This window comes from Carassius carassius, chromosome 29 (genome assembly GCF_963082965.1).
Source record: "Carassius carassius chromosome 29, fCarCar2.1, whole genome shotgun sequence".
NCBI classification, from domain to species: domain Eukaryota; kingdom Metazoa; phylum Chordata; class Actinopteri; order Cypriniformes; family Cyprinidae; genus Carassius; species Carassius carassius.
This window is the reverse complement of record NC_081783.1, coordinates 8,671,954-8,683,706: the sequence shown is the minus strand read 5'-3', so window position 1 is coordinate 8,683,706 and position 11,753 is coordinate 8,671,954. Positions and strand designations below refer to the sequence as shown.

At 36.8% G+C, this 11,753-nt stretch overlaps 1 protein-coding gene across 1 annotated transcript; it reads left to right on the top strand.

The window, feature by feature from the left end:
- Window positions 1-9,119: 9,119 nt before the first annotated feature.
- Window positions 9,120-11,274, top strand: adrb2a (adrenoceptor beta 2, surface a). The gene is made up of 2 exons (XM_059515772.1): window positions 9,120-9,347; window positions 9,519-11,274. Exon 2 carries the CDS (start codon window positions 9,522-9,524, stop codon window positions 10,713-10,715), a length of 1,194 nt encoding a protein of 397 aa, XP_059371755.1. The 5' UTR covers window positions 9,120-9,347; window positions 9,519-9,521; the 3' UTR covers window positions 10,716-11,274.
- The last annotated feature ends 479 nt before the right edge of the window (window positions 11,275-11,753 follow it).

Below are 11,753 nucleotides of genomic sequence, written 5' to 3'. Positions count from 1 at the left end.
ATAACGAAAATCCCTTCAGCCGATCTCCAGCTCTGGCGGTAGCACTTTTAGCATAGATCAATGAATCTGATTAGACCGTTAGCATCTCGCTCAAAAATGACCAAAGAGTTCCTATATTTTTGCTATTTAAAACTTAACTCTTCTGTAGTTACATGGTGTACTAAGAATGACGGAAAATGAAAAGTTGTGATTTTCTATGCTGATATGGCTAGGAACTATAATCTGATTCCAACATAATAATCAAGGAACTTTGCTGCCATACCATGGGTGCAGCAGATGCAGTGATACTACACAGTGCCTGAAAATAGTCCCCAGCTAGTTTGTGTAGTTGCAGCAATAGCAGAGTTGCAATGGTAACAAGGCACAGATGTAACAGGTGTGTGTTTAAGAGTATTTGGCTTCAAATGCCACTTAATTCTAATAAAGGACTGACTCTATTCCATTTATAAATGAAAATGATAGATAAATATAACTAATCACATCACTGCATAGTAAGTGGCATACTGAATGTGGTTGGAACTCTGCAGTGCTGCATGCACAATTACCCATGTGCACTCACCCACTGAGAGCCCACCTCAACCTACAGCAACCCCTGCTTCTGCTCTTCCTCTGCAGAGAGGAACTGCACGAAATGGCTCACTGCTATTTATAAATGTTGGAAAGGCGCCTGTAACATAGCAACAAAAACAACCATTTACTGTTGGCGAGCTGAAAAACCAGAATGCAGCAGGGTCAGAAGGTAAGACTGGGTGTGGCCACATCGAGGAAGTGTCTGATAGACAGGGAAGTTCAAGAGAAAATGGGAGATATCCTATTTCCACAATGCAGGGAAAGGAAAACATGAACACAATAAAAAGACTGACTTTGTTTCATTACCTCTGACAAAGCTGAAATATCTTTTCATGACTTGTACACATGAATTAATGCCCTTGTTTATTTCTTATCCTTAATGGATCACTTCAGTCAGTGCAATGACCAAAACATTAGATGTAATTATTAGATATGGCTTGAATATGTTTCAGTTGATTGGCAAAACAAAAGGGAACCACTTAATCTGTCCCCAGGGGCAGCCACTCATTTCAGACGAAAATCTATATGCAACAGTTTGAAATGAATAATGAAAATCAAATAATGTAGGTGAAAGGCTGAAGTACAAGCACATTCATAATGTATGTCCTCACACACAGCCTTTTATTAAGTCCATTCTCATCTTTAAATGTTGGAAATTTATTCATTGCTCTTTCATTTCAGAGTGAGACAAATATTGGTGAAGACACTGAAAGTGGCACTGTTGACGGTACATTCCCACTGCAGGTTGACTTGTTTAATTATTGATAGTCCTATTTATCATCATCTATGTCAGTTAATCATGACCACTCCTGTCATTCTCAAAAATGCATTACAGATTCACACTTAGTGTGTGACTGCAGCTCACTCACTCTAGCCTATATAAATCTATATTAGTGCAGTTCGATCAAAAAATTTTTCCCATGATTATTTTCATCTCTGAGGGATACAATGCCTTTATGGGAGCTCTATGGAGAGTAAATGCCAAGGATTTTTGAATGCAGTCCAGTTCAAATAACTCATTGAACACTGTGGCTCTAAAATTTCTTTGGAATTGACAGTTCTTATTTTATTGAATATTGCAGTTTTTTAATGATTTATCCATGGCCATCATTCTATTTTTGCCCCCGTAATCTTTAAACAAAAACAAAAATAAATATTATTATTTTAACTTTTTTCCCCTTATTCTAATAAGACATTTCTTCTTCTTCTAATATGCAGTTTCATTCAGGAATACATCACATTAAAGAAACTTACAATTCCATTTCATGCCAACTTTAAATTGTAAAAAAAAACAATGTACTATTAAAAAAGGCTGAATTTGATAACTGTTTATAGTGCAGACAAAACTGAAATGGGAAGGTAATGTGTTTATCTATGTCTCAAACAAGTTCTAAACTGAGGCATAGTTTTGATTCCTATCAAGAGCTTATGGTTTTTGATGACACTCGTCTGGAAACGGGGTCACTTAAGCAACAGGGTTAACTAGTAACTAAGCAAGATAAGTGCAGATTTGTCAATAGTTCACTTTGTATTTTCTAAAAATGCTTTTTTTTTTTTTAGCTAAAGAGTCTGTCATTCCAATGTGATGGACTTGGAAAGGGTTACCAGAACAAGTCTAAATACAGGTGGTGTTTGTTGACTGTAGGTAAAGCCTCCATGTAGAAACACCCAGTCGTTACGTGAAACAGGCGTAAGGTTGTTTGCACCTTGTGCAATGTGGAATTAGTTTACAGCTTTCTCAAGCAGTTTGTGATGCATTTTGGAAACAGGAGATGAGTCCCTGGTCTAATGCACCACCTGTCTTGAGAAACCCATTCTCAAAGACTTAACATTACTTTTAGTCATTATTTTATTTGGGTAGCACACATATTCTGAATGCCTTTGGCAGAATTCAAATGAGCCATTTTAATCTAGATTAATCTATATTAATTCCAAGATTACAGTGAGATTAATCTAGATTAAAAAAAAATTATCTATGCCCACCACTCCATCTCTTATCCAAGAGCAGATATTTCCCAGGTATCCTGAGAGAATGGGGGAGGAAATGATTCGACCATCTGTCTGCTACACCAGCACATTTATGTATATATCTCTCAATAACTGTTGCAGAAACCAGGTCAACTCTGTGACACCTCACACTTATTTATACTGTATTTCCCTTTCCTGCTTATAGGCCCATTACTGAGCTCATCTTGGCTCACAGCCCTGCCCCCTTCTGTCATGTATTCAAACACCCTAGTCTCTCACTCAATCGTTATCTGTAATTTGTCTGTTTCATGGTATAAACTGCATCTCACTTTTCATGATGTACAGTGATCGACATCATTGATTCATTCCATTCCAAACACACATATTTGACCTCAAAATCATTCATTCCTGCCTGGCCTCTTACCATCACTAGTCTCTGAAAATACAAAAAGTTCACTATGTACATTAAAAATTATGATTTAATTTCAATAGAAGTGCATGGCAAAATACTTTTTTGACATACAGTATGACCTATATTTTGTATTCTGTAAAATGCTTATAAACGGTACACTATATATACAGAGCACAGTTACTACACTGTAATAATATATGTGTGTGTGTGTGAGATAAAAAAAAAATAAGGAGAAGAAAAAGCAGAAATTCTACCAGTATATCAAGTCCGTAGCTTCATATGATTTTTTCAATTATCTTCAATATCACTGGCACCTTCACATAAAGGCCTTATAAGGACCAGATGTAAGGAAATCTCTTGAGACCATTTCATAACCATTAATGTCAAACCCAACTCCAAAAAGTATAATAAAGTCAGCTGACAGTTTCAAGGATATGGCAACAAATGATACAGTGCTTTTAAAATATGTATGCAGTTCACGAAAGCAGTGAGTAATGTCACATAAATGACTGCGTGAATGTGCTTACAGGTTTTCCTGTAGATAACCTCCGTCTGTCCAAAAGAAACAACTGCCTCTCATTTACACAAATGCCATCACCCTACATGGTACTGATAAGACTGGATGAGGAGGAAATTCGTCAGAGGCAAAGATTTACAAACAGACTGACAAAAAAGGTGCAGACAGACAATTGCTATAAGTAAAAAGTGTATCTAAATAATATGTGTTTATACATATGTACTGTATGTATCTGCATGTGATTTTGCACTTGGTATTTTCAGGATAGTTTGCTTGGTTCTCCTGCAGGATCTGACAAGACTGACATAAAATATAATCTAGTGTCACAGCAATCTGGCAACTGGCAAGTTATTGTCACTGCATTCTGTTTAATGGAAACTGCAGTTTGGGCACTCGAGGGGTATACAACATTCCTTCAGTGCTACAGGAAGGTGGGCAAAATGCGATTAATTCTGAAGTCCATCCATAATTGTTGATTTGTAATGGAACATTAGCTTTTGTAAATTATAATACAGAACAAAAAACTAAAGTCAATATTTTCTTATTTCCCACCTGAACTGTCCCACTCATCATCTTACAAACAACTTATCTCCTCTAGGACATTTCCACATGCTCTTCCTCTCCTTGAGGAATCAAATTCTCATACTTAGAGAGTATGAACGCCTACACTGAGACACAGCCCCTATGATGTTAAGCCAATGCATACAAAGCCTATTAGAAACAACATAAAAACACAGTTCCCACTGCAGAATTCACTGTCTTCTGGAAGACCACTATCCATTTTTCACCAGTGCCCTTTATGACTTTGCCAGCCAACATCTGGATTTCCTGGTGACGGGGGTGTTGGAATTTATTTATATCTGGAAGATCACAGAAAAATAAAGAAAATAAACAGTTGATTCCAAAGAATCTGTCCACATGCACATCAGTATTCAGCACAGAGACTGGTTATGATTACTCATACAACATATAAGGCCTGTCTAGTCCTACTCAACAGGGAGTGAAGCCAACTGTAACAATGATAAAGTCACAGATTCCCAAAAACCACAATATACAGACTTCAATAGAATTTATTCTTTTATTATGATTCCTGGATTATTCCATGATCAAAATTAGCCTTTGTACAGGTTAGGACAAAGATCTCTACATAATGTGAACATTTGAACAGAGAAGCATGAACAACTTATATTTTTGCTTTGTCAGATTGGGCGGTTTTGAATTTGATTATGCAGGAAAAAAATGGTTTGGGCAAGAGGTCAAAATGTGGGCTGGTTTGGGGTAAGTTTGGTAGTTTTCTAACATCTATTTGGTTTACAAACAAAACCCAAGTGTGCATGTGCTGCATCCAATCAGTCATCATAACGTTACTAAATGCACACACCCACTGCAGTCGGCTGATGCTGTTCGGGTCAGTAGACAGATGTAATGATCCATGAGAAATGGGTTTTTAGCACAATAAGGAGTCAGATTTTGAAAGTATATCTGTATATTAAAAGTGATAACAATGCCAGAGCCTAAAAATAAGTTACACGGTAAAGAGTGGGAGAGTGACTCATCTCTCAATATGTGAATTACACCTGTGGAGGGAGCTGACATGAAGGCTCTAATATTTTAACTCTGTAATCAGAGCACACTTGAATAATTGAATTACATTTGGAACCGAATACCATCCTGTCCTGCATCAAGACGTTTTTACTTTCCAGATTGGTACCTGCTGGACTTGGTTAGTTTTGACTGTGCAAAGTTCTGTGATATATTATACAATTTTCACAAAAGGCTTCCTCTAATTCGGTTTCAAGTTAAAGTGCGACACAAAGGTAAATGCATTATTATTGTTATTTTTGTATTATCAGATTATTGTGCAGTACGTATCAATGAATAACAGTTTTGACTGCCATGGTGTGTGCATGAACAAGTGTGAAAAAATAGCCATTTTTGCATTTAAATTTGTTTATCCTGATTGTTGAAAATGATCCATGTATTTTTTTCTAGAGTAACAGGAAATTAATTGATTGCTGTTTATACATGCCAGTGTCTGCCTGCATAGTTTAGTCATATTTGGTAATTATCAATTTTTGCTCAGTATTTTGCCTGATTCTATCTGTTTTTTTGTTCTAATTTATCTATGTTTATATTATTTTGTCATCATTATTTTGCTTTGAAGAGTTAAAACCGGTCCTTATCAACCTTGACTAATAAGTAAATAAAATTCTACAAATCATTATTTTGAGCGTTAAAGGTTTTTTTTTTTTTGCAGTATGCATTAAATTGATCAGAAGTGACAGTAAAGACATTTATAATGTTAGAAATTATTTCTATGTTAGATGAATGCTGTTCTTTTAAACTTTCTATTCGTCAAAGACATCCCTGTTTGCTTTCAATTTTATATGTAAAACACTTTTGACATGGTCAGGTTTTACATTCTCACCTTTAAAAAAAGGGAATTTAATTCCTGATTGTTCCTGTTTAAACTCAGGTTGACCAGTTTCTCCCAAAAGATTAAACATTAAGGTATTCAACTTTGTATACTGTATCTTATCTGGCAGACACAATTTGTTACCCAGAGCACTTATCAGTACATTTACTACTTGGTCCTCGAGTAATTTGCACTTAAGAGCTCTGCTGACAATGCATTCTCAGTTATTTTCCAGTTCATAGATCATTCGTACCAGTTTTTGGATCATCAATCCAGACTGAATCCTCAACAATAATGGAAACATTTTAAAGGGTTTTTAAAATGTTTGAACCCTTTTAAATGTAGAACATGCATTAAAATGACGGACCTCTGTGAGCTGGTGGCAAATGAGCTACTTCTTAATCAGCTTTTTCAGGAACAACCGGTACCAAGTATTCCATAAACAGAAGTCTCAAATAACGCAGAGACAATAACTCATTGTACTCAAGAGTGATACATTAAACTAAAGTTAAAACATTTTTGTTCATTAAAATAAAGGTGAAATAAAATAAAATAAAACTGAAATATTATAAGCAGAAAAAATTATGAAAACATTGTAACCTGGAAGAAAATCAATTTAAATTTGAGTTACTAAAAACCTAAATTGACAAAGTAAATTATAGCTATAGAGAACAAAAATAATTACAAGCACAAACAAAATCAATGCTGGTACTCAATGTTCAGTGGCTTGAGAATAAAGAAATCTAGATTTATGGACTCAACAGTTAATTGTGATTAATCGCATCCAAAATAAAACGTTTTTGTTTGCATAATATATGTGTGTATACTGTGTATGTTTATAATGTATATATAACTACAAATATGTATATATTTAAAATAAATTTTATTTTTATATTACATTTATTTATTTATAACAATATAAATATATAAATGTATATACTGTACATTTAAGTATTTTTAAAATATATACTGTATGTGTGTGTATTTATATGTACATAATTTATGTATGTGTACTGTGTGTATTTATTATGTAAACAAAAACGTATATTTTGGATGCGATTAATCGTGGTATCACAGCTTTATTTGACAACTGTACAAACAAGCACCACACTCTTTTTAGTTGTTGGCAGCTTCTTCATTCCATCTGAAACCACAGATGGCAAACCTATTAAATCTGATGCTCCCATGAAATCACTGAAAGTTGGTGCATTCCAAACGGATATATTGCCCTCCAAAGGGCACTTCGGAGTGAAAACAATCATGGCTGCCATATTGAAGGGTCGTTCCAAACTGAAGTGTTTAAAACTGGCCACTTCAAAGGTCCTTTGGAATGTAGGATTTTGAAGGGTACAACTGATGGACACTTCGGGCCCCCATGATCCTTTGCGCTGATTCTTTCCACGATCACGCTGCCTCCATGTGTGGGCATGGGATAATGACACAGAAGGGCACTTCAAGAAACAGTTGTTTGGTTCCCTACACCCTTCAACCCTTAAAAGCTCTCACTCCGGAGGGTAAACCCTTTGAAGGGATTACGGCATATGGAAGAACCCTTCTGTATGGAACGCAGGAAGAATCTAGTAATCTTGAAGACAGCTGGTTCATGTGTGTTAACTTAGGGTTGCAGCTAAACTCTGGTGGAAGTTGGCCCTCGAAGAGCAGGACTGCACATCCCTGATGTAGTCCCATTCATGTTTTACATTCCCACTGATATTGTTCTCCACAGTAATGATGAAAAGAAGCCATTTTACTCAAATTCACAGACCCGTCCTCTAATTTCTCTGCAGACATGACTCTGCTACATCTAATCTGATCTTTACCTCATATCCACATTGTAACACACAGTCCATGACTTTCAGAGAGCACACAGAAAAAACACACATAGTAGAGACAAGAAATCTACTAATCATTACTTATATCTCCATGTTCCAAGGGTACTCAAAGTTCAACTGCTAATTTTCATTTCGTCAGACTAATCGAACTCTACAGTATAACTTGTACCATGTGCCAGATACACAGAGCTATATCTCAAGAGTATCTCCAAAGAAAACTGCAAAATTAAAAAAAAAAAATGTTTTGTTTTGTATTTGTCTATGTATTTGACTACGTAGACACTCTAGGTCATTTAATGTCACAAATACTGTACATATAATAAAATACACTTTTTTAAGTCACAATTTTAAGAACCTATTCTAAGAACATAATGTGAATAACTAAAAGAAGTTAAATAAAAATGTTTTTACTCTTTTTTTCCTTTCTTGGTGATTTTAAAGCACTGAAAGACATTTATTAACCTTCAGGGTGTTCCAAATATGTATTTCTTCTGCTGAACATAGAAAAAGATATTTTGAAGAATGTGGGTATCAGCTGTCTTATCAGCTGTTGCCCATTCCAATTACTTCTATAGTATTTTTTTCCCATACTATGGAAGACAATGGGGACCAGCAACTGTTTTAATTTTGGGGTGATTTTCATTTTTAAGCATAAATGTTTGGTTAATTTCTTTCAAGTTATACAATAAAATAAAAACACTAAATGGCATACACTATGGCCTTTCAAGTACTGGAGGCATGATTCTGGACATCTGGTTCTGGACATTCAGATGACACATGGACATTAGTAATCGGCACTAATGGTTTTTTACTCACTCTAGCATATAAAGACTGTCCAGACCTGCTCAGCAGGTCTGACCCATAGGAAGCAAAGCCAGCAACTCAAAAATGATATGGGCATTGTTTAACAAAATACACAAATGAAGACCTACACAGAGTTTCATCTCTGGATGATGGACAAACCAAAGCAGATGTTTGAAATTTTAAGCACAAGAACTTGAGTCCACACAACCTCAAAAGCAAACACACACACAAACACAAACACAAACAACAAACAAATATAAATTTTCTCATTTTCTTTGCATTCACCTCCGGTCTAGCTTGATTCCGAGCTTCCCAATAAACCTGGCATTTTAAACTATAAATATTGTCTGCTAGTTTTGTCTGTGCCAAAGCACTGACATGAATGAGTTTATTTATGAGTGACAATGAGTGAAAATATATATTTAAAACTAGTCTGCATGAACTATTTGAAATACAATTCCAGTCTTACTGTAGCTGTCAGGTTGTTGTTACTTAATCCTGTAGCAGCAGTGCAGCCTTCACCTCACTCTCTGCTCATTGGCTGGAAGTCAGCTATGATGTCATCACAGAATGTTATAAGGGCTCTGACAAATAGCCTGGGAGCCACACTTAACGTAACAGCGTGTTCGGCAGAGTGACTGTGTGTGAGAGAGGTTGAGAAAAGTGCTGTGGTGACAGAGGAAGTGAGAGCAAAAGTGAGAGAGAAAGAGCTAAACATGCAAAAGAAAGCTGGAGAGGATCTACTTGTTCGTAACAAACCTATAAACCTTAAAAGCATGCTGTAACTTTGTATGGAAGGAGGAGTGGAGGTGGAAGTCATTTTTGGAGGTTTGTTAAAATAAATTGCATTATCTTTGCATTGAATTGCACTGTTTTTACAACTTGCTTACTTAGTGTTTGCATTTTTAAATGGGTAACAGCTCAGTGCACAAGGCTTTGTGTTAATCTTTTCTTAATTATAATTCAGTATATTTCTGCTTTTCATTTTCAATCTCCCAGGTCATGGCAAACACCACTTCAAACTGTACGAATGACACCCAGTCTAACATTGGCGAATTACAGATGGTGCTGTTTGGCACACTCATGTCTGTTCTTGTTTTGGTAATTGTCTTTGGCAATGTGTTGGTGATTACAGCCATTGGCCGCTTCCAACGACTCCAGACCGTCACAAACTGTTTCATTACGTCACTTGCGTGTGCAGACCTGGTCATGGGATTGGTGGTGGTGCCTTTCGGCGCCCTTAACATCAACCTTGGCATTTGGCACTTCGGCAGATTCTGGTGTAATTTCTGGATGGCCACTGATGTTCTGTGCGTCACGGCCAGTATCGAGACGCTCTGTGTCATCGCTATGGATCGCTACCTTGCCATAACATCCCCCTTCCACTACCAGTCCTTACTGACGAAGAGCAGAGCTCGCATCATTGTGCTGCTGGTGTGGGTCATCGCCGGGCTCATTTCCTTCCTACCTATCTATATGGACTGGTGGAGTGATGACAAAGCAGACTGCTGCTTACAGAATGATAACTGCTGTGAATTCCTCACCAATAGCCCCTATGCCATCATCTCATCCATAGTTTCTTTCTACATCCCCCTGGTGATCATGATTTTCGTCTACAGCCGTGTCTTCCAGGAGGCAAGGAAGCAGCTGAAGAAGATAGACAAAAGTGAGGGACGATTTCATGCTCAAAACAACAGCAAAATGCAAGAGGTTGCAAGCAGCCACTGTGAGGCAAGGACCGCCAAGAAGCCCAAGTTCTGCCTGAAGGAACATAAAGCTTTGAAGACTTTGGGCATCATCATGGGTATATTTACGCTGTGTTGGCTCCCATTCTTTGTACTACATGTAATCGTGAACATTATAGATTGTAAAAAAATGTTCCATATTGACCTTATAGTCAAAATCTTAAATTGGATAGGTTACGCTAACTCAGCATTTAACCCACTGATCTACTGTAGAAGTCCAGAGTTTAGGTATGCTTTCAAGGAGATTCTATGCCTTAACAGGTCACGTTACCCTAATGTTAAGCCAGTCAATGGATATATATATAGTGGACACAGCTGGCAAAGTGACCACCGAGGGCGAAGCAAAGGCAGCTCAGAGGACAGTGACCCAGCTGAGAGAGAGGGACGCATGTCAGCAGATAAAACAGACTCTAATGGGAACTGCAGTAAAAACCTAATGAGTGTGTTGTAAATCACCTTGCGAGTTCTGGATCGTTCTACTGTGACCTCTCAATGTGTCACATAAGGACAGGTTAACCCTCCTCTGGTAAGTGACCAATAGTAAGTTTGTGTTGGAAAAAGGGACATTTTTAAACATTTGTTTTTCTCATCTACCTCATAGCTTTCTCTTAGATTCACTTGCTCTATCAGCTCATTTCACCACTCAAATAGGTTTGCGCGCTCAAAAAATAGCTTCAGCTAAAGAAAAATACAAACTCAATGCTAAAAATGTTTATCAATTCAGTTTATCAATCTTTTTTTTTTCTTTGATAGCATCGGAAAAGAACTTTGAAGTGGATGTTCAGTAAAGGGAACTCCCTCCTGAGTCATGTTTCTGTCGTCTTGCATAAAGTGAGGAACTGAGTTTCAGTTTGAAAGAATATTTTCTTGCATTAGATCAACAGATTAAATCAGGTATAGACATCTGAAGCATTTTCACTCTAATATAGTTAAATTAGGATGCTTAAATATGAAATAATTCAGACTACAACAAGCATTACTTCACAAGTGTCAGGTTCATGTCTGTAAAACAGGCCATTTCTGATGGTACATAAAAAAATTCACCACATAAAAATTCTTAACCTGCCACTGCTCTGTTCTAGCTAGTCTAGAGCACATCTAAAAATGTCTAGGTTAAAAATGACCCAACTGGTAACTCAGCACATAAACAAAACCTCTTACCACAATGAAAGAGGAAGAGAAACGCATGTTCATACCAGCTTTTTTAAGGAAATTGTTGACTTATACAGTTCTGTCTTTTAGTCATGTAACTGCTTAAGCAGTGTATCCTTACATGAGCTAATGCACAATATCGTATTCTCACTGTATAAACAAATTCTCTTCTCTTGCTTAAACTGTGTATGATAACAGAACTTCTCTGGTGGCCTGTTTTGATCTGCGTTATGTCATTTCGGGTCCCTCAGCAGACACAGTTCAGAATGCTGCCAAATCCAAATTATTCACCATAGGAATGTTCTTAACATTTTCCAGTACAAATGAGCACAGTCCA

Bases quoted from the DNA above. Each gene is read 5' to 3' on its own strand.
- adrb2a (XM_059515772.1), top strand. From the start codon at position 9,522: ATGGCAAACACCACTTCAAACTGTACGAATGACACCCAGTCTAACATT.